General features: G+C 40.2%; 1 protein-coding gene across 4 annotated transcripts in view; it reads left to right on the plus strand.

Moving 5' to 3' along the window:
- The window catches only part of WDFY3 (WD repeat and FYVE domain containing 3), a 154,898-nt gene that overhangs the window by 38,569 nt on the left and 92,646 nt on the right, over positions 1-23,683 (plus strand). For all 4 annotated transcript variants that reach the window (XM_083861005.1, XM_083861006.1, XM_083861007.1 and 1 more), the window contains exons 3-4: positions 10,733-10,943; positions 18,116-18,239. In XM_083861005.1, the coding sequence (XP_083717131.1) occupies positions 10,764-10,943; positions 18,116-18,239 (304 nt within the window). In that variant the 5' untranslated portion in view covers positions 10,733-10,763. The remainder of the gene's footprint in view (positions 1-10,732; positions 10,944-18,115; positions 18,240-23,683) is intronic.

A 23,683-nucleotide genomic window follows, 5' to 3' on the forward strand; every position in this document is an offset into this window, starting at 1 on the left:
GAAGAAGAGCGGGAAGATGAGAAGAGACAGTACTTTTCTCCCATTGTTACAGTACTTGCTTAGTTACACAAAGCATAGGAATCTTCACGGTTTTTCCCAGTAGTGGTGCCTCTTACAGCAGCTGAGGGAAGTGGGGTTTGTATAGCCTGGGGAAAAGAGGCTTGGAGAGGACCTTACTGCTCTCTGCAACTACCTGAAGGAAGGTGCTAGTGGGGCAGGTGTCAGTCTCTTATCCTAAGTAACAGGATGAAAAGAAATCACAGAATCATTAAGGTTGGAAGGGACCTCTGGAGATCATCTAGTCCAACCCCTACTGCCAAGGCAGGGTCACCTGGAGGAGGTGACACAGGAGCACGTCCAGTTGGATTTGGAATGTCATCAGAGAAGGAGACTCTACAACCTCCCTGGGCAGCCTGTTCCAGGGCTCTGCCACCCTCAGTGAGAAGTTCCTCCTCTGTGTTGAGGTGGAAACTTCTTGTGGTTTAGTTCATGGCCATTGCACCACATCCTGTCACTGAGCACTGCCAGAGTCTGGCACCATTCTCTGGCCACCCACCTTTGTGATATTTATGGGCATTAATGAGATCCCCTTCAGTCTTCTCCAGACTAAACAGGTCCAGCTTCTGCAGTCCCTCCTCCCGTGAGAGGTGGTCCAGACCCTTCATCATCTTTGCGTCCCTCCCCTGCACCATCTCCAGCAGCTCCTTGTCTTTCTTGTCCTAAGGAGGCCAGAACTAAACACAGCACTCCAGATGTGGCCTCTCTAGGGCTGAGTAGGGGAGGGCAGGATCACCTCTCCAAATCTGCCCGGATGCACCTCAGGATCCCCTTGGCCCTGGCAATCAAATGTCCTCAAGTTGTGTTGGGAAAGGCTTTGATTGGATATTAGGAAAAAGTTCTTCACACAAGAGAGTATCAAACATTGAAAGAGGCTGCCCAGAGAAGAGGCTGCTGCAGTCACCATCTCTGGAGGTATTTAAAAGATGTGTAGATGAGGCAGTTGGGAACATGGTTTAGTGGTGGGCTTGGCAGTGCTGGGTTAGGGGTTGGACTTGATGATTTTAAAGGTCTTTTCCAGCCTAAGTGGTCCTTTGGTTCTGTACTGTGTGGTATGCAGAACTTGGTTTCAGTGGAGCTCAGTTGATGCCTTTGGACCATCCTAATTTCAGGAAGTAGATACGTGTATGCAAGTATTTTTGCTGCTTTTTCATTCATCTCTGGGCTGAATTGCTAATTATAAGGTCTTGGGCTGTTGTATTTTGCTTTGTACGTAGGAATACTATGAATATGCAGCTTAAAACGTTGGGATTATTCACCCTTATTTATTTCCTATTGCTTCAGGAATAAACAAGCATTTGTGTCCAGGCTTAAATGCTGATTTAAATGCAGATACGCTGCTGGTTTTGTTGCAATCTTTCTGCCTCGATGGTAGCAGAGAGAGGAATTTTATTACATCAGCCAAACATGTGCTGGTAGGATCATTTTGTTGTTTTTCTTATCCGTGTTGTTAGAAACAAGAGTAGCTCTATGGAGACAAATTTTACAGGTAATGGGCTTCTACTTACTGCTCATTCATATGCAAATTTCCTAAAGGCAGAAGAAATGTTTTCTTTTTGGTGTACAAATGGCTGGTTTACATGGCTGCAGGAAGTTTTTGCTTTAGATGCTGTCGAGGAGAAAACCCTCTACCACCAGCAGCACAAATGGGGACCGTGCTCCTGTTAAAAAATTCGGTGACTTCTGTAGCTAAATATGAGAACCGTGCTTAGAGTCACTCTTGTCATTACTGAACATGTTCTGTTTGGGGCTACTTGGCTTCCTGCATGGCCTTCCTGTGAGGATGTACAGGCTCTCTCCTATTCCGATTTCCCTTCCCCATCTTCCCCACTGCACCTTCCCACTCTCGTTACTTGGAAAGGTGAATAGACCAAAGCACTCTTCCCCATTCCTGGTGGTGGCTAATTGTTTCACTATTGACTCGAATGCAACAACTTTTCTAAGAAGGCTTTTTTTGCTTTGCTTGTTCACTGTGAATACAAGAGCCGCTCTCCAGAGCAGCGTTTTTATTCCTATGTATTTGTTGATGTCTACATGCCAACCAAGCGCACACTTGTTTCTTCAGATCCCAGATTATTATGCTTTTTTGTTGGTTTTTCTGTGTGTCCCCTCTCATCCTCCAAGCCCTTTTTGTTTCCTAGGGGCTTCTTAGCAGAAATTTCTCTCCTGAATTTCATGGTTTAGTCATTGTCATGCAGTTCAGGTCATCAAGCTAAAATTTCAGTTCTGCTCTGTTCCCAATGGGCTGTAACTAGTATTCTGTTCGTCCAATTAATGCAAATCAGTTTATTTAGGCCTTTTGAAAAGAAAACAAAAAAAAAGTCACCAAGAAAATCAGAATTCAGAGATGCTCAAGATATTTTACCACGGAACACATCAAGAGTTCAATTAGAAGTTGTTCTCCAAGATTATTTAGGCAGCAAATAGTCTGTTCTGTTTTGGTCTGGTTTTTAAACCAGTTGTTACCTATCTTTGTGGTGTTCTGCATATTTTTCCTGATGCTGCATAGGTTGGTTGGTTCAAAAGCTTCCAATAAAATGTTCCCATTAATTCCTCCATTTCAGATGATTTTGCTGAAGTGCAAATGTTTCTGAAATGTTTCAGCTCTACCAGCATATGTTCAAAACCAAAATGATGTTTCAGTATTTACTTTTCCTCGATATGTTTTTCAGCTGCAGGTGTTTGTAGCAGTATTGAGGTTTGCAGGATAATCTGAGTTTGCTTATCTACTGTCTTGCCAACCAGCAGGTGTGAATGGGGGGATCATTCCAACCTCAAATGTCCAGTTACAAAGTTCTAGATTAACACTAGTCTGATAAATTTTAGGTTCCAAAAGTAATCTGCTGGTTTTATAATGTATTCATACTGGTTACACTGGAGAACACAATTTTTGTTCCCTCAATCCAAAACCTGTTAACTTACTAAGCATCATTTTTCTATAAATAAGTGTTTCAAAAATACACATTGGTGAGAAGTGTCTCTATTTTTGTCATGTTTTGTGTCTGCTCCAGCCAAGTTGGACTTTGCTTCTGCCTGTCAAGATTTTTGTGTTACACATATTTTTGTCTCCTCGGTTAGCATATTTTTCTGGTAAAAAATGTCCCTTTGCATTCCTTGAGCAGAGGAGGAATAGTATGTCCAGAGCTAGTTCAGACTTCGTGGCAGTCAGAGCTGGATTGTTGGCTCTGAGACCACACTGGAACAGGTCAGAGGAGTGGAAAAAATGCCTCAGTGGTGTGATTGCGCAAGCGTGGGCAAATGGTTTCTTGGAGCCTGGATGTCTATGAATGAACCACCTGAAGGTGCTAATGCAGGTGTCTCCTTTCTAACATAATACCTGTATAGAGCTCTGTACTTTGATCTTCACTGTAACTGTTGATTAGGGGTAATGAAACATGGCAAGATGGATTTATTTTCTAGAATGACCATTCCTCATCTCGTAGAGCAGAAAGGCTTCTTTTACACAGGAAGAATTTTGTTTGGTCCTCAGCCCTGCAATGGCAATATATTTTTGCCTTGCACGAATTACTGAAAACCTTTTTCTGGTATTAATATTGTCTTTTTTCTCCAACTTAAGTAGATACCATGGAGTAAGAACAGTTTGAGGTACGGAAGTTTCCACCTTCTTTGATGGCTAGCAAACCTAAACTGGTTTTTGGAAATCAGATCTGTGTTTATATACAGATGAGGTGGTTTAAGGCTTTGCATTGAAATTCAGAGATGAAGGTGTGTAGAACCCAGCAGTCAAATATGGATTTCAGGTAGCTGTAGGGTGGGTTGGATGGTATTTCTTGGTTTTGTTTTGTGAAGAGATGAAGGACCATCTGTTACAGATACCTCAAAGATGATGTTTTCTGCTCCTCCTAGTTGGATGCAATATTCATTTAGTGCCATTTGGCTTTTGAAAAGTCAAAATTACTCATTCGCTTCCCCTGACCTTTTTCAAGTGCTGCTCTTAAACAGGTGGTGGATGTACCTATTCAAATGCTTACAATAGCAGATTTACCCTTTGGTTTTTATGATTGTGTGTCATAATTCAAGACAAAATAAGAATTCATCTTCCATTTTTGTTGAAAAAGATGTAAAGTGTAGAAAGTCAGACACCTTAAATCAATGTGTCTCCAGTCTAAATGGCCTGCATTTGAGCTTTCTGGCAGTTGCTTTTTTGGCATTTTCAATTCTTTAGCTTGGTTATCAGTTTATTCTGAGCTGAGAAAATGTAAGCCCTTAAATCTTGTTAAAGGCTTCCTTAAAGAAAAGCAGTACTGAGAATTGGGTTCGTGGTGATGACAGATCATAATGAGTGCTAAATAAAGATGTAGGAAGTGGAATTATCATCATCCAGCCAAAAATCACATTCTAGGTACAGCGTGGACAGATTTGTTCCTCGTAGGAAAAGGTGGCACACATTTGCTTCCTTGTGCACTGTCTCATCTTCACTCTCTGTAAAAGTAACTTGTGGCTCCCTTCTGTTCCATCAAGGTGTGAGTTTTGCACACCATCCCCAGATATCTGTGAGCAATGACTGCAGTCACATCCTTTGTCTCCATATAGTTCTTCATGCCAGGTAACTCTTGTTCTGTGCTGTTACTCTGAACAATGATGTTGAGGCAGGATCTTCAGTCCCAAGGGCAGTTGGGTGGTGGGGCTGCACTCGAGGTATTAAAGTTGTGCTTTTCTTGCGTGGAAATAGCAACAAAGAAAAGTGATGCAACTTCAGCTGCAGTTTGGAGAAGTACTGCACACTGTTTTCAGCTGGGATAGGATTTAACACTTTGGTTTACAAGCTTTATTTTTTGGAGGTGGCGAAAGAAGTGTTTGTAGCCTGGAAATATTTTGTTAGAGTAGTGCAAGTAATTTGGGAAATGCAGTTGTTAAAGCGTTAGAAAATGCAGTGACAGAGTTATCATCTAAATACAAGCTATACACAACAAGTCAGGAAAAGAATAGGTTATTTGTAAAAGTCAAAAGCTGTAGTTTATTTTCTTATTTGAACAAAATGAAGTGCAAGAAGTTGATAAAACTAAAGGTCATTTTCATTTAAGTTATTATTAAGTAAGGACATGTGCATTATTTGAGTCTTTAGCAAGACAGCTCTCCTCCATCCCTGCAGCATAGGTCAAAAGTATCACTGTTATTTGATTGTTGTCCTTTTACACTGAATATAAAACCTTCAGGAGGGTACAAACCACAGGAAATCTACTCCATCAGCACTTGCTATTATGTGTCATTATCATGAATTATTTGTGGGAAATGGAAGAAGACTGATAGTCCATGTTTTATATCTTTATCTTTTTCAATAGCAGTTACTAAAGTTCTTCATATTTGTTGAAGCATTAGGAATTTTTGTTTGCAGAGATTTCAAGGCATTAAGGTCAGATGGAGCATAAGAATAGCATTTCTAATATTGCAAATAACAGAGAAATTGTATCTTTAGCTGTCATCTGACTGGCATTCAGAGAGCAGGCAAAACATGTCCTGAATCAGGAGAGCAAGGCTTTTTTTGTTTGTTCTTTAGAGGTGTTGAAGCAAAAAATAGCTGCATTGAATTCTCAGGTTTGGATACTACTCTGTGAACGGAGACACCTCTGTAAGCAGTTCTTCAGCCTATAGAAACAGACCTGTATTAGTTCATCTAAAAAAAGGCATTATTAAGTTATTAGGTGCTAACGTAAGGTTCCTCAAGATAAGTTTTGAATTATTTCGGTGCAAAGGAGGAAAAAAATAAAACCATACACACAAAAGTCATGACCTTGAAATAGTGTGACCTTGCAAATCCTTGCCTGCACACCTTCCTTAATTTCCTTAATGATATTTAGCAATACAAAAGGTGGAGTGGGAGTTGGTGGTGTTTTCCTGTTGGGGGGATTTCTCAATGAAATAGTTCCCGTTTCAGCCAGATGACTGGATGTTTAACAAGAGGAAATCGTAGTATGGGAATAGGCACTTTTATTACTGGGACAGAATATGGGATTTGCTTCAGGCTTTCTCTTACAGGGCCCAGGCAACATTCCCCAAAGCCTTGTGTGCCGGTTCAGTCTGTCAGGGAGAGCTCATGGCATCATTTTCAGCAACACAGCTTGCTTGTGCGTGATTTTCTTTGTGTGTCAGTAGTTGTTTTGTGTTTGGTGGCAGGACTGGTGGGGGGGAAGGGAATGGGAGGAAGTAGTTGTGTTCCTCGCTTCCCCTCCTGCTGATGTTTTTTGTCTACAAAGAGAATTTTTTATTCCTGCTCAGTTCTAAGCACAAATGGGTGTGTATCTAGCCAGTAACAGCTATTTATTGTTTCCTTTGAAGGCCATACAATGTCCTTTTGAATAGTGCATATTGGTGATCATCTTCAGAATGTTAGTATTAACTACATGGGTAGGGAATCTGAAATGCAGGAAAGAAGTAACAGGCCTAGTGGGGGACTAACAGGTGTGGAATTTACTGATCCTAATGGACTTCTGTGATTCATTATAGCAAGGAGACTTAAATTTCATTTTCTGGAGATAGCTGGGATGGAGGCATGTACTGGTGTCCCATTATAATCTGCAAAGAAAGAAGTTGATTCCTGTTTCACTGCTAAGCTGCTGTAATACCAGTATAGTGCCTGGAGAAACACTTGTGACTGTAATTACTAAGCAGATAATTACCTAGCTGCTTATTTAAATAACATCCTTTTGGAACTAGATGCACAGCTCGGACCTATAATAGCTGTTGTGAAAATGAGTGTGTCTCTTGCAGCTTCTGTCTGTCTACTTTTTTTTCTTCACAAATGTTTTGATAGCTGTGGTAGTATTACCCATACATTATCATACCCTGACTTGTGTTAATGATTATGTGTGTGTGTTGTGTTTTTCTCGCAGTGTCTGTCTTTGAACTTTAAGTTGTTGGTATTTTCTGTAACTTAATTTATGATCATTTTTCCAACAGCTTCCACTAACAGTAGAAAACACTTTAAAATATTTTGAAGGGTGGAAGTTAGCTCTTACACTAACTCCAGTGAAATTTCTGGAGAATCTCATCGTGTGGGATTCCTGTATAAATTTAACAGAAAAGTGAAGAACCTTGTGGTGAATGGCTTTATATCAGAGCTGCTCAAATGGGTCAGCCTCGCTTATGCTCATGGGGAAATGTGCAGCCATCTGACAGCCTGTGAAAAAACAAAAAACAAAGGACTTTTTAAAGTGAGGATGCTTATGCTGTGCTTTCACTGCTTGCTTCATTTCTCCTCACATGGAGATTGTTTTGCTTCTACCACTGAGAGAAAATGGTAATGTTTATTAGAAGAGCAGTGGTTTTATTGTGCATATTTGTAATCTACTCATCAAGTGTCTTATTTTAGTTTTGGTCCATACGGAACATGATCCTTTGCAACTGCCATTAATTCACATTTTTAGCTCTAGTAGCAGAAGGTGGGTACAATAGGCTGAAATGCTTCAACCCTCCTGATGAACCATGTGCCTGTCACGGTGGGACTGTGTCATAGAACTTCCATTTGCTTAGTTTGCTTTTTCAGAATAACTTCTAACTTTTTCCTCATCTTAAAGAAGCCTAACACCCAACAGCTGGAATGTTCAACTCACAGGTTCCCTATGAAGAGTGTGCCTGCTTGGACCTGCTGGGGGAAGAAACTCATCAAGGCTGTGTAATAAAGAATGTGGGGCAACAGTGGGATGTACATGCTAGAAGAGGGAATGTGAGGCAGGGAAGAGACTCCTGTGCTGAGAACAGGTTTCTGTCCTTGCAGCTTCCACAAAAATCCTCTTGAGGTTTTTGGAGCTGCCCTCTAATTGCATCCTTTGTGTGCTGGGTGTTTAGCTCTGAGATCACAAGCTGAGAGGAGAAGGACATCAGCTGGTCTCTAAGGGACACAATGCAAGGAAGCAGAAAGATTCAAGCATTACAAGACTGTAGGATTAACTGCTCTCCAAAGTATCTTCAAATAGATACCATATGATTAGACATCATCAGTTTTAGGATAGGAGAGGACGTGCGTGTTCGTCGTGTGGATATTGAGGCTCTTTGCAATGACTTGGGGCATATCTGTGAAAGGAAGTTGGTTTATTGGTTGTGATGCATTCTCATCTGGCAGGGTTGAGTGGGACAGAAGAGTCCCTAAGGAAATGCACTGGTGGGTGTGCAGAGCAGCCTTTCAGTCCAGGTTGTAGAAATCAAGGTGTAGTATCATGCTCAGAGGGATGAAATAACAAAATACTGACCAGCTGCTCATGAAGCATCTGCTGAGGGAGGCAGGAAGCTCTTTGGGGACTGTAGGAAGTGAGTGTGCAATTTAAGACTCTGTTGCAATGCATGTGCAGAGCCAGGCCAAATTCAAGCTCTACAATCATTTACAAGACAGGTGTTCCCTAACTTTTGAGTTTGCTTCTCTTAATTACTGTGCCAGGTGCTTGATTGTCATGTGCTATAAACAAGCAGTTGTGAGCAGGTGAAGTGACTGTTGCTGAAAATACTGGAATCTTCGTTTTTGGCATTAAGGAGTCTGCCAGGTCTTAATGCTGAATTCAAGTCACATGTGATGGTTGCAACTGACTGAGGATTGTGCAGGTGCTTTCACTTAGTGGAATAGGAAGATCCTTTTTCCTAGATACTTCTTGTTTATAGTAAAAGGTTTAGGTGTACTGCTTTCTCTCCTGCAGGCCTAATTCTAAACAAAGAAAACATCAGTCAAAATATTTGTACAGGGTAAAGTAGCATACAGCAACATAACAGTGTTCTTTCACTGTTCGCTTTCATATATTTAAGATTTGGGTCTAATTAGGGTCCAGATCCAACAGCTCTCTTCCCATAGATAATCTGTGCTGTGATAATCAGAGAAAATATCAGTGGATTTGGGCAGGCAAAAATACATCACAGAAATTCTTTCAGCTTTCATGTACAATGTATTTCAGGTGACATTGCCTGGAGCCCACACTAGCATTTTTTCTAATAGGAGAGAAACACACTAGGAGACAACTCTGGAATAATTCCAGAAGTAGTATCTACTTTGGAATTTGGTTACTTCTGGGAAAAAAATAGTCGGAGTGTTATTTATATGTTGCAGAAGAAGATGCACACTTTTTTCCTGCTGCTTAGGCAGTAAAGGTTTGGGAATTTGAGCTCAGATGTGGTGTTCTGTTAGTTACAGCAAGAGAAGCATCCCTAAACTGAGGAGTTTGGGAAAAGCTACGGGTTTCTGTTTTATTTTTTAGCTGCTTGATGAATGCTGATTCGAAGTCTTACCTATGTTGTTTCTTAAGGATGATACACTAAAAGACAACATCCAATTCTATCTAATTTTTCTTCAGTTGTGAAAAGCCAGTGCATATTTCCAGCATGAACTGATAGTTGTTGGCTTGTAACTTAGCTTAGCTTTTCTGATGACTTCTCATTAATTATTTTTTGCATGGTACCAAAATGTTCATCAGCATTAGTTCCTTATGTTTTACTATGTGTTAGTAAAATACTTTATGAGTATGTTTTAAGAACATGTTCCAGAAAGGTATCTTATTCTTGGGTTAGAGAGAGAATATTTTTCTTTTATTAATGTTTTTATTTGGTAGCTAATTACCTTCATTTTTACAAGCATAGCTCCAGTTTTTTATTGATGTTATATTCCTGGCTTTAGCATCCAGCTACTGTCTTTCATCACAACTTAATCTTTGGGTTGGAGTTCTTCAGTAATGTCTACTTTCCCTTTGGTAGTCTAATTACAGCACCTTTGGAATCATCACTTCTCCTTTTATTAATTGACCCTCCATGGTAACCTCTCTTTTTGATAATTTAAATAATTAAGTGCTTTAAGTTTCTTGCTGCAAGGCATTTTCTACTCTTGAGTAATTTTTACAACTGTTACTGACCTTTGCTTTTTCAGCTGCATTTAAGCAGTGAGATGTAGGCATAGCAATTCTGTGGAGTATTTCATTGTGAGTGGTCTTTATATATGCAGCAGAAACTGTTTTCCATGTATTCCCCTTACTCCTTCCCTGTTGTGAACATGGCTGTGAGATTAGTCCCTTTTGCTGCAGTGTCCAATTGGCTACATCTATTTAAGGATTTATCTGCTCTGACCCTCGCACCTCTCATGCAAGGTTCTGCCTGATAGACTTCAGACACACAGTTGGAAGACTTGATCCATGTTGTTTTGAAGACTGAGGTGTTATTCTGCAGGGCCAGTATCTGGGGGGTGAGATGAATGATAGCTCCACTGGATAGCTTTGTCTCTTTGCCATAGGAAAGTCTGGGGAAAAAAAATCTATGCTTGTCTCTGTACGATAAAGCCAATGTCTGAGAGAGTTGGAAGGTCTTGTGTGATTAGATTTTAAAGTACTGCTTTTATTCTAGAATTAATTTGAGAATACTTTGCATTATATAGATAACACTGTTGTAAATGCCGTGGGATGTGCACTAAAGGATTGTAAAACTCATCCAATAAAAAGTACCAAAGCATTTTGCAGTGTTCAAAGCCTGGCCAGCTTGCTTTCTGCTGGAGAATATCAGATGTTTTTCAAGTTGTTGATTTTAAATCCTCCAGGCACATCCTAATCAATGCCTGGCATACAAGATTAGCTAATGCTCTTAACTGCAGCGTGGTACTTATTGTGAGAGAGGGTGCTATGTTTTTAAAGGCTTTGATGGAACAATGCCTCAGTCTCCTGTACTCAGCAAGTTCCTTTTCCTTTCTGAGCAGGATAGAAGGGAGCTTCCATAAGTCAGCCAAGATGAATATGGTGAAGAGGATCATGGGCCGGCCCCGGCAGGAGGAGTGCAGCCCCCAGGACAACGCGCTGGGCCTGATGCATCTGCGGCGCCTCTTCACGGAGCTCTGCCACCCTCCACGGCACATGACCCAGAAAGAGCAGGAGGAAAAGCTTTACATGATGTTACCAGTGTTCAACAGGGTAAGCCAGGCCATTCGCAACAAGTGTTTTCTTTGTTTGAATTGTCTGCTCATATTTTGTATTCCCAAGACATTTTGGTTCTAGCACAACAGGTTTTCTCCCATTGGCATCCTTTCACTTTTCCCCTTGTCCTCACACAGTGTTGTGTTAGGGGATAAACTTACCTTTGGAGATTTCCTTTTCTTATCACTTTTTCTCAAGTGCAATCCACAGATGCATGTAGACTGACAGCTTTTCTGCTGTGCTCACTGCTATTACAGTAATCTCATTTCCAACCTAAACTTTGGGAGCAAGTTTATACTCACTTCTTTTGTGTGGCAGCACTGTCCTTGAGTCTAAATAACTTTTCTCCCATCCTTGCATTTACTGTACTGATGCATATTTAGAGATAGCAATCATAATATGTCCTGTCAACTTGGCTATTCTAGGCTACGTGAGCTGAACAATTTTAATTTCTCATGTGATATATTCTCCATGCTCTTATCACCCTTATAGGCCTCTTTCTGTGTATTGAGTCTGAATCCCCCTTTGTGGACAAGGGAGATTTTGAACAAGCAATCTGTAGGGAAGGTATAATAGCCACTTTTACTGTGGCATTCATATGTCACTACTCGTACTCAGGCACTGAGATTTTGTTTGGAGGGAGAACTATGGCAATTGTCACTGAAATTAATAGGAATCAAATCCTCCTGATATCTTATATTGCTCAGTTCCCCTGCCAGGTTATTGTGAATAATAATTTTGATTGTAGTTTCAGGGTTGTGAAAGACCAGTACCTACTGGTACAGATCTAGCTTTTCTTTTTTTCCCCTGCTGTGTGCTCTTACTCTTTACTTCTTCTTGAGTGATGGATTTGTGCTTGTATATGCTACCCCAGAAATCTGGAATAATCCAAAAACTAAGAGGATGTTTAGTTGATGAAAGTAGGGCTTATGAAGATGTTGGACACTGAGCTGCTTGCATGCTTGTGCTGGTTTTGCTGGGATAGAGTTAATTTTCTTTATAGTAGCTAGTGTGAACTGTATTTTGGATTTGTGCTGGAAATAATGCTGATAAGATGGGGATGTTTTAGTTATTGCTGAGCAGTGCTTACACAGAGACAAAGCCTTTCTGCTCCTCACCCCACTCCACCAGTAGAGAGACTGGGAGTGCAAATGGAACTGGGAGGAGGCACGGTGACCCCAGCTGACCCAGTGGATATCCCTTACATACAATGTCAGGCTCAGCCTATAAGACAGGGAGGACAGAGAAGGAGATGGGGGCGTGTTCAAAGTGGTTTGTCTTCCCAAGTCACTCATGACGGGGCCCTGCTCTCCGGGGGAAGGCTGGGCACCTGCTTGCCCATGGAAAACAGTGAATGAATTCCTTGTTTTGCTTTGCTTGCATGGCTTTTGCTTTCCCTATTAAACTGTCTTTATCTCAACTCATGAGTTTTCTACCTTTTACCCTGCTGTTTCTCTGCCCTGTTCCACCTGAGAGCAATGAGCTGGTGTGGTGCTTAGCTGCCAGTTGAGGTTGAACTACAGCAATGCTGCGTAGAAAAATTAATCCTAGTCAGAACATAGTATTTCTAGAATTTTCAGTCTACCAGGTAGTGTGCTTTAGTGGATGGATCGCTTGAATTCCATGCTGTTGCCCTAGGCCTTATTTCTACTGGTAACCTGTTGTGTGAGTTTGGGAGAAGTAAGCTCAGTTCATATGCCTCCTCTTTGATTTAGCTTCTTGGATTATATGCCCTTTAGTTATGGACTTTCTTGATTTGTTTTTACAAATTAGCACAGTAGAATCTTAATCTTGCCTTGAGCCCATGAAGGTTATTTTGATGCAGTTATGCTTAGAAATCTCCCTCTGGTGGTTACATGAGGCTGATGCTTCTGGAAATAGAATGCTTCCACTTGAGCTTCTGCAGCGCTTTGATCTGCAGGTGGAGAAGAATTATTTCTTAGCCTTTGTGGTAACTACTGGCAGAAGAAACATTGTATCTATAGAAATTGCAGTTGGTGATATTACAGGGTTTGAGTAAAACTAGTGTAGCAGTGCATGTACAGCAGTATAAGGAAAGACTTTGATAAGACTTCTGAGATTAAAAAAAAAATTAAAGTTTTAATTTCTCCGTTGTTTCTGCCTTTTCTCTTTCCTGTTTTCTTTCTTAATACACGTTCCCCCCCTTTAATGCCACTTGCTGGCTTTGTTTTAATTCTCAGCTCCTCCTCTGGACTTTGCTGAAGCCTAACCTTGAAGTTACTTCATGTCTTTGCACCACTTGTTCTAACTGTCCTTCATTCAGCTCATGTGCTGAAGCATTCTGAAAACCAAATCAGTAGCCCTAAGTTTTCTTTTTACTTCATCAAAATCAGCTCTTGTCTAAGTAATCTCAGGTACTGTTTATATTCTTGAACAGATTTATGATTTCTCTGATCTCTATTTGTGTGAATGCATCTTGGCTACTCTTTTCCTTAGTTTCCCCCTTTATTGTAGTAGCTTTTCCTTCCCCAGGTTCTCCATGTCTCTTTTCTATTCTTTGCAGAATCCATCTAGTGTTGTTTATGAGGTCTTTTCTCTGAGTCCTAGAGACTGTTTTGTATCCTTCTTTACTTAAGTGAACTTGGTGCTGAAGGCACATTCTTATGTGTTTGCCAAATGTTTTGGTTTTCAGCCCTACTTCTGGTTGTTTTTTTCCTCTTTTCTCTTCCCACCCCCACCCCCCTCCACCCCCAGTTTCCTTGTTTAACATTAACTGTTAAACATTCCTAGTTTTAACATTACTGTCCTCAAGCTTTACCTCCTTTGAACTTGTGAGCTTCTTGGAGCTGTCCTTTGTGCCACAAATCCAGGCTGTTGCCAGATGTTGTCACTTCAGTTTTCAGTCTCTAAAATCTGGATCATAGCTTGGCATATTGAGGAAAGCAGATGTTGTTTCTGCTCTTTCACTTCCTTTCTTGCAGACCTTGATATCTATCATCAGTCATCGATGAACTGGGATAGTGTAACCCAAATGACACTGATTTTTCTTGATCAGTCAAGTCTCATCCTGTCTCTGTTATAGGGGGAATTTTTCCCCTGTACTTCACGTAGAGGCATTCTTGTTTTCCTGTATTCAAAAGGCTGAGCAGTTGTGATGCCATCTATTTCTACTTTCGCAGTTTACCTCTTTAAATTCCTGGTTAATTCCACCTTCTTCTCTTGATGTTTACATACAGAGTCTGCTGTGGCTTCCTCAGCTTGTCTAGTTTTATGTCTTCTGGAGTGCCAACTCTTGAGGTTACAGCTTGTTTTGGAACAATCCTGCTAACTTAGCAACTCTGCAGGTCACAGCAAGACAAACTGATTGGAATAAAAAATAGTACAAGAAAAAAAATCTCATTTTCTGAAGAGTCTTGGAAGAGCTTTTCAGTAGCAAATATGGTAAATCTTGGCTCACTCTAAAATTCTGACAACTTTTCTCTGAGAAGGGGCACTTTTGCTGTCAGGAATTACTAAAACATCATTAGAAGTTCTTTTCTAAAGTTCTTCTTGTTTCTCAAACACAATCCTTAGCTGCAGATCTTTTAAGTGATCAGATAATGGCTTCATTCAAATTCAGACTCTGAATCCATCCATCAGTTACTTTGCATGGTTATCTTTATTCTGTTGAAGATTTTTAAGTGTGGTTGAGTACTTTTTGTGTTACTGCCTTAAGCAAAGATTATGATGGTGTGTAGAAGGGAATACAGGCGACCTTGCCCCTGGTAAGTAACAGCTGTGTTAATTACCCAGTACGGCCTCACCCCTGATGGGTAACAGCTGTGTCCAAGAAAGATAAGTGTGATAAAAGGGAGTGGGTTAGCTGGTGATGGAAGAATCATGAACGGGAGGGGATGAAGAAGCAGGATCCTGAGGAGAGAGAATCCCTGCTGTGAGGTCAGTCTGGGTCTGCAGTCAGAGCCTGTTGTTGGAACCTGCAGTCACAGTCCAGCCAGGTAAAAGCTGCAGTCAGAGTCTGCACACTGATCCCTGCAGTCAGAGTTTAGCAGGAAATAACCAGCAATCAGAGGCTGCAAGGGAAACCTACAGCAGGAGCTGCTGCAGGCAGAGTCAGGGAATGGTTGCAGTCAGGATGGCTGAGCTGTAAAGAGGAATAAACCAGGGCCCTTTTCATGCTGTGTTTAACAAGAAGTCTGTGCCTCTGCTCGTTTCTACCCTCTAATAAGAGGGCTGCTGCAACAATGGTGTATCATAAAAGTGTTTTTTGTTACCAGATTGGGATGTCTATGTTAGGAAGAGAAGCTCCGCACAAATTGTAAAGTTCAGATCAAAACTTCTGCGCCATCCCTTAATATGTAGTCCAGAATGTTTCCTCTACTGTAGTGGTGAGCTATTGGAACTGGGAGCTGCATTTGTTTGACTGGAATCAGTGTGTGTGTGTGCACAAAACGCCGTAAGGAGTTCTGGGAGAAGCATTATTTTTGCTGAGTGCAGAGATCTAGAGTGAAGAAAGTAACTCTGCTTCCCAGAGGCATCCAAGTGGCCAGCAGCAGGCAACCAGTTAAAAAACCAGGGTATTCAGGAGCTCTTTTGAGGCTTTCTTGCTCAGCCATCAGTTTGAGTTTTTTCCTTTCATCAGAGGTATCTCAAGTTTTATGTGACATGCAGCTTAATTTCCTTTTTTTTTTTTTATTTTGAGGATTATTAATCAGTAAATTCAGTAGAGCTAAAACATTCTTAAGTTTGGTTTATAGATAGAGCATGTCTCAAACCTTCTGTGGATAAAACCATCTTGCTAGTTCTGGTAATCAGTGGGTTTACAGACCATTTCTTTTTTCTTCATTGTTCAGGGAGGCTTATGAAATGGTGAATCGCATAGTAATGAAAAGCTAAATCAGTGCATAATTAACAAAATATTTGCCCCGTGGAAGAATACTCAAAAGGCTTCTTTCAGAGTTCAGTGAGTTTGTGGAAGTGCTGCTCTACCAATGTGGTGTAACACTTGTGCAGTATGTGAGAAAAGTGGATGGAATGATGAAGAGACTGGTTTCAAATAAGTGGTACATTGTTACATTATCGTGAAAGAGCCCTGCTTTTCCTTATTAAAAAGATGATTTACTGCTAAAATGTGTAACATCCTGTTCCTGTTTTTTTGTATCATTTTTAGTCAAAGAGTATACAAATACCCAATGGAGATGTTTATTCTACATAGTGCAAACTTGGTTATGGGGCAACTAATTAAAATCCACTTGACTTCAGTTAACCTTTTATTGTAACTTTGAGTTCTCTGTGTTTCCTGGGAACTGCTGACAGATCTAAGCAAGCTCAGGACAGGTAACAGGGCCAATAGTTTTTCCTCTTGACTTGATCTGGGTGAAAGAGCTTTAAACAATTAGTGATGACAAGATGATAATGTGGACTCCGGTCTAGATAATCCTGTTTGTCGTGAACACGCAAACCTCAAGGCCTTCTTTCCTTCTTACAGCCTTGTGGAAGTTAGGGACTCTTGGATGAATTGGGAGCTGATGCTCACAACTGCAAAAGGAGGCATCATGAAATATTTAGGGAAACTTGGATTGTCTGTACTAGGCATGTTGTGTAGTCTGTAATTCAAATGAGGGGTATTTTTCTTGGTCTGCAGAAAACAGTTGTCTGCCTGTAATGCCTGGTCTCCTGTTTGCTTGCTTTAGTGATAATGGTGGTTGAAATTTCCAGTGTGAGAAATACTTATGCCTTTGGTGAAAACTATTTTTATTTTGAGGAAACTGAGTGTTCCATTTCAGTGTTGTATTTCTGGCTCCATTTCATCATGACTTTGCAATGCAAGTAGACGGGAAAAATATTTTTGGCTGTTTTGTGATGTGCCAGAGCAACTGATACTAAGGGAGGTAAGAAGTCAAACTTTTACAAAGGTTATTCTTCCTTCTGCCTTTTAAGTCTTCTTCAGTGACTTAGGGGTTCCAAGGTTAGCTGGCACCACAATTGCCTTGCATCCCTGTTGGCTGCAATCATGGATTTCACTGGGTGTCCCTGGACTTGAGCACGACCTCAGCCAAGTATGTCAGCAGCTCAGCTGTAACAGGATAACTGGGTCACCCAGAGAAGGGAGACAGAGGTGAAGCAGCTGTTGAGTCCAAATCAACTGTACTGTTGTAGAACACATCCTCCTTCTGGGAGGCCAGCATAACCTGTTGAACTTAAGTTTTACTAAAAAAAAAATACTGTCATCTTTTACATTCATCAGGGACACTCCTGAAGGTTAAATAAATATCTATAAGGGAGAAAAATTTAAACAAGCAGAGACTGTTCAGGTGTTGAGCAGGCTATTCTGTTTCTTCAGCACTAACACAAGTGATGATAGCATAATTTGGATTGCATGGTTTGGTAATGAATATCGTGGGTTTGTTGTGACCATTTTAGTACAAGTTTTACATTGGAAGTGTGGATAAAGACTCCTTTTTTTTGTGCAGTCTTGAATAAAGAGTAAATTACTGCAGCAACTAGCTAATCCATTTTGAGATAATGTGTTTCCCAGTTTAGTGCAATACCACAGACTTAACACATTTCTCCCCGTTAAATGTGATCTAATGCATTATTTAATAACAAAATCAATGCTTAATCATGAAGAATAAGTTATTAGAATTAAGTGACAGTTTATTAAAAAAGGCCTGCTGTTGGGTTCAGGAGGATCTCAGAAGAGGAGAGTAAGTCCTTGGGATATCAGCAACATGGGAGGCTTCCTGGTATTGTCAGTTTATTGAGAAAGGATGTAACAGGGCAGTTCTGATTCTTAGTCCTTTTAAAATACTTAACACATGTCATTCTATTTAGGTCCAGTAGGTAGTAAAGGAGTTATCTTAAAAACAGAAGTCCTATGGGAGAATTTGGTCTGGTAGCTGTTCTTTACCCCTTATTAACTGGAATCTCAGTTTTTTGGGATTCTGCAGGATTTTCATCTTGCAAGAAAATATACAACTCTCTTTTCCACTCCATTCATCACATTTTACCTCCCTGAATGAGGTCTGAATTCCAGCTCTGAATGTATCTTAGCGCATGCACTGTGCAAACCAGTGCAGTGATAATGCTGCAGCATGTAAAGAAAAATCTGTAATCTCCATAAAAATACCTCTTCTCAAAGAAACATGATAGTTTTTAGTGATCCTTGTAAACTGAATGATTTTAATGCATCCATTTTTCTCTTGGTTTAGGTGTTTGGAAATGCTCCTCCAAGTACAATGACAGAGAAATTTTCTGACCTCCTGCAGTTTACTACTCAAGTGTCACGATTGATGGTGACTGAAATCCGACGGAGAGCATCAAATAAGTCCACAGGTATTGCATGGGGCAAGAGGGGGGCCTCTTCCACATCTGTGCATCATCATTTTCAGATCAGTCAGAATACTGGGAGCTGCCATTCACAGCACCTGTGCAGGCTCAGAAACAGAATTTTTAGCAAGGAAAATGTGTTGTCTTTTGTTCCTTTGGACTGAGAGAGAGGAGGAGGAGGAAGAGTTTAGAGGTTTCTCCCTAGGTTATGGAGAAAGCTGAGTTCCACAAAATTCCAACAGATGAGAGAGGCGTGAGCTGAGTTGCATGACCTGCTAGGAGAAGGAGGCCAGGAACATGTATGTGAAGAGCTGCTGTATCTTGCCTGAGGTGCCTGTTGGTGGTGTGTTGTGTCACTTGGATATGTTAACATTCCAAAACTATGCATTTTAAATTACCTGCTGGCCAGGAAGCTAATAAGATGTGAAAGTACAGCAATTCCCACATTAGGAACAACACTACCAGCCCTAGAAAAATGTCAGTGAACTCCTCTTCTTCTCTGATTGTTAAATGGCAGAGTGAGATTTGGTTCTGTTGACCCCTGAATGTATCAGAACCTGACCTTGTATTGGCAGTTGCATAACTGAGGACAATGCACCAAGAGGACAGTTTCATTAGCTTTCCTCTTAGACTTCCTTTTCTGAAGAGGAATGCTTCCAAGAAGTATCAAGTCTTTGCCTACTAGATAATTTTAAGATCTGTGCTGTGTTCTCAGTTTGAATTTGGTGGTAAATGAAGACTGGAAAAGGCTGTGAAGATTATTGTGCAGGAAGTCAGGAGTCACAAACTGTGCCAATTACAATATATTTCCATTTTAAGTAGAGTGACTAACAGTGAAACATTCCAGATGGCTAAACAGATATCATAGACAAAACCTGTTCTCTATGGGTAAACAGGCTCAAAATGTCTTTTCTTTGAGTATTGGGGGAAATAAATGTCCAACAGCCGTGCTGGCAGAACAGAGGTGTTCACTTGACCTTTTTTCCCAGAGAACATCTGTTATGCCTGCTAGTCAGTTGGATTCTGCTGGGAATAACCATTTTTGTGTGTTTATTACTTCAGCCATAGCTCTGCTTGCTGCTCCAAGATAATCCAGTTCTTAAAACGTCACAAGTCAGAGGTAGTTTTTTGTTGATGGTGGTGGTTTGGATGTTTTATTATCTATTTCCTATCACACTGTCTCCTAGTGTGTTTTTTAAAAGTAAAAAAAATCTGTAACAACAACATGCATGAAATGTCTCTGGTAACATACAAGTGCAACTTCCTGATGATGTGAAGTGCTCCGTGTAAGTCAACAAAATAGCTGAGCCTGTGTTAGAGACAAGCTTTCCATACAATCAAAAGTCAACTTTCGATAGTTAATGACAGGGAAGAAATTTTGCAAGAACGTGATTTCTATAAAAGTGTTGGCAGTATTTTATAGCAGGGAATGTGGTATGGTTAAATCTTGCCTCTCAGTTGTGGTTGTTTGGGGTTTTTTTCCCTTGCTTTTTTTTTTCCTTTCCTACTCCATCTGATAATGGAACACAGGGCAATTATTTTCGTCAGGCCTTTGAATATTTATGCTAATAGCTGTGTAAGTAATGCCTGCCATGGTGGAGGCATATCTCAGTTATTCTTGGCAGACTGTAGTAGTTTTCTTAGAATAGTGTTTTGTGATTCAGTAGTAACTGTGCCAGCACCCTGTCTTAAGTGGTCTCTGAACATTGCCATTGTAGTTGTGTGTTCAGCTACAGTTTCAACTGCCTTATTTCTCTGGTAGGGATAGTAAGAAGAATCTGAAAAAACAGTTAAATCTGAGTTAAATTATCTTGCAGGTTTCAGTCTTTGCTGTACAACAGTGATGATTTTCAGGTGACAGCAGTAACTGTGAGGATTAGTGAATAGTTTCCTTTGCCAAGGAGTATCTAATCTGTTTAGAAGATGGAGGGGTCATGGGTGAGATAGCTCTATATACTTGAGATTTTTAGGTTCCATGTTTGCCACAAATAAATCCAATTTTGTGTCTGAATTGATCAAAAAGTTGTGGTAGTACTATGTAAAGTATATATATTCAAACATCTATTTCTAGTGTAGTCTCAGTTCTGAAATGAACCTTTCTTTTGGGAGCAAGTGCATCTGGCTTAGAGCTAAAAAAGACTTCTGAAAAAGGGACAGAGACAACCGAAACTTGGTAGAACCAGTGTGGCTACTATAGGCTACTTTGGCTGGAGAGGAAGCAATACTTTTGTTCAATGTATTTTTCTAAAGATGTAGATGCAATTGGTGGTTCTGTGATTTTGCAGATATTCCAAGAGCATGTCTTTAAACTAAAGCTGCTGAGGTAGGAGTAGGAAAATATTCTGAGTTGGAAGGAAGCCACTCTTAAGTCAGTGGCCCCTACCTGAAGTGAACCTACGACCTCGATGTTATTAGTACCGGGCTCTAACCAGCCCCTCTCTCTCACTCTAAGCAGCTGTTTATATTTCATCAGTTGAGGGTGTGCAAACCTGTGATTTGGGACCTGGTAGTGATTATTCCATTTTTACTAAAATGGGTTTCTAACTCTGCATCTGGAGCCCACCAAATGGCATCCAGTCAGGGCCCATTATTTAATGCATTTATCACAGGGAGATTCAGAATGATTCCCAAAGCGATGACAGTCCTGCTACCTGCAGAGTCATACTGTAGACAGAATATGAATAAGTGGTTGCAAGGACAGGTGAAACTGAGGAAGGGTAGAAAACTGAACAATGAGAAAGTGAAGTGGTTCATCACAGGTCTGGAACACTTAAGCCTCTTTTCAAAGACAGTTTCAAAAGTTTATTTGCTTTTTTATGATTTTATGTGGCTAGTTAGTGTACATCACTGTTTTGCGCACCTTTTAAGTTTAGTTAAGTTTTGTTGCCATTAATTTCAGTCAGTTTTTCATTTCATATTTACAACATTTTCTGTTTGTATTTGTTTTAGTATTTACTATTGAATGCTAAATTTATTTTTACTGTACTACTAGCCTATTCAGCTAATCCTTCCAGCACTTTCAATTCTTGTTTATACCCTCTGAATGTTGTAGTGATTTTGTCTTTTTTAAAGGGTTATTTTTGGGGGGGAAGGAGGGGCAGGTTGGTTTGTTTTCAGTTTGGTTTTTTTCTCACCCTTCTTTTTAGTTTGTGATGGGTTTTTTTGTGGTTTTTTTTTTTTTTTTTTTTTTTTTTTTTTTTTTTTTTTTTTTTCTCCTTTGTTTGGTTTATTTAAGTTTTTTTAGTTTGTGGTTTTTTTGTGGGAGGAGGGATTCTACTTCCAGTTTCTTTATTTTCCTCTTAATTTCACAGATCTACTCAAACTGTTTCACCACTGAAAATGCTTTTAACCTCTTCAGGCATTTTTCTAGCAGATCTGCTGAAAGACTATCATTATCTCATCTTCAAACCATTTTGGGAGATCAAGCTGATAAACATTTATCGTCATTGCAGAAAACCACTTCAGTGGTTTGTATTTAGCCTCTGACAATGCCTACCTTTATTCTTCTTAAAGTTCCATTGATCTGCACACTCTCTTTTTATTGTTCTTTTTCTTTTCTGCAGTTTATCTCTGTCACATCAGCAGAACTAATTTTATGTTTATCCCCAACCCACAGAAGCTGGTATAATTTGTTTAAATGCATCATGCATTTGGGTGAATTACAGATGATAGTTGAAGGAATCATCTTCTGCTACTAAGGTGCCTTTCAGTCTCCTCTCCTAATAAAGTCTGAAGTTTTCCTAATAGGGAAGATCTGTCAATAAATAAGTGCAGTTAGGGGCTGCTTTCAGACTTTTTTGGTATGTTAACTTCTCTTTTGCTGAGAAGAGACTGTTGGAAATGATTTCACATGCTGGGATTGCACATATTGTTTTTTTTCATTTCATATGTATATTTTTCCTGTTCTGTGGGGGTCTTTGCTTTACAACGTGATTCTGGTTTGCATTTATTGAAATTGCTCTGAAAGGGAAAAAGATGTGTCCTGTCTGGTACTATTCATTACAAGCCAGTTCTGATCAACAACTCCTATATCTTACTACATTTGGTCAACTTTCTATTTATTTTTGGTGCTTTCTACCAGATCTTATGCAAGGCAAGTGTAGTCCAATATAGAGCCTTTCCACGAGATCCTAGAAAGCCTTTTCTTTTATCATCTGTGTTAGTGAGGCTAAAAGCTGGCACAGTTGAGTTGTTTTATCTTTGGATGGGCAGCCCTTCATTTCTGCACACTGCAAAGGCATCAGCCACTTCACATCTGCCACGTGTGATGACAGCCCAACTCTGCATCTGGTGATGGAAGGCAGACTTTGTGCCATCACATTTTTATTTGGGCTAATACTTCTGTCTTACTGTCTAGGTAGTTGGAATTATTTGTACTTTGTAACTTTAGGTACCTGGCTGTGCCATCAGGCATTTCCCAAAAGTAGCAGAGGCTTATAGAAGACTGTTAGAAAAGGGATCCCTGACTTCAGCCTCACCTTCACCACCCCCTGACACACCTATCCATACCTTTTACTGCACCTCCACTCCCACTCTTGGCATATACACAGGTATTTTTTTTTCACTGATATTCCCCTCCAGAATAAGCTATACAGGAGTATGCTGTTTATGGTTCTAGACCATCTAACTAAAAGCTTGTACTGAATTTGCCCTTAGTGCTATTGCTATAGACAAGAACATTGCTTGCAGTGCTTGTAGCACTGATTTTTGCTACCCATCTGAATGAGTTTAATTCCCTTCCTGGCTACCTGTTGGTTTTCTGAAGTCCAGGATGCAGTGCACCTCTTAACACGTAAAACAAATGTTGTTTGAGTCTACCAAGCCGCTCTCCCATATATACGGAATCCATGCTGGAAAATATGAATCCCATGTATTAACCATGTAACCACATAATCATGGTAATATTCATGTGTACATGCTTGCACAGTTGTCATAGTAGGTTTATTTACATATTATTTTATAGGTTTTTCTCTTTGTCTTTTTGCTGTTTTTACTGGTTAGCATATCCTGCTCCTGAATTGGCTTTCTTCTGCAGCAGAAGTTAAAGAGCTAAGGACATCTAAGTGAGGCACATAGAGTATGTTATATTAAATGATGACTTGGGCACTTGAAAAACAGGGAGAAGGTACAAGGAATAAATTAAGACTAATGCTGATGATAGAAGCTAATCTTAAATGATAGCGCTATCAAATTTGCTCAGAGCAGATGACAAGAGAACGTCTTCCAGCACTTAAAATGCTGTCTGTGTTTTAGGTAGTGCTTAATTAAGAGTGACAGTTTTGAAACTGCTATTTATAGTATTCCATTGCTATGCCAGGTTGCCAGCAGCATGACAACTTTTTCAGAAGCATGGGCTTAACCCCTGAGTTAACTTTCAAAGATGACTGAATGAGCCCTTGTTCCACTGGTGGCTTTGGAGACTGTGCCCAAAGGAGGCTGTGCACACCCAG

The sequence above is a fragment of the Zosterops lateralis genome (assembly GCF_965231275.1).
Source record: "Zosterops lateralis genome assembly, chromosome: 5".
Taxonomy (NCBI): domain Eukaryota; kingdom Metazoa; phylum Chordata; class Aves; order Passeriformes; family Zosteropidae; genus Zosterops; species Zosterops lateralis.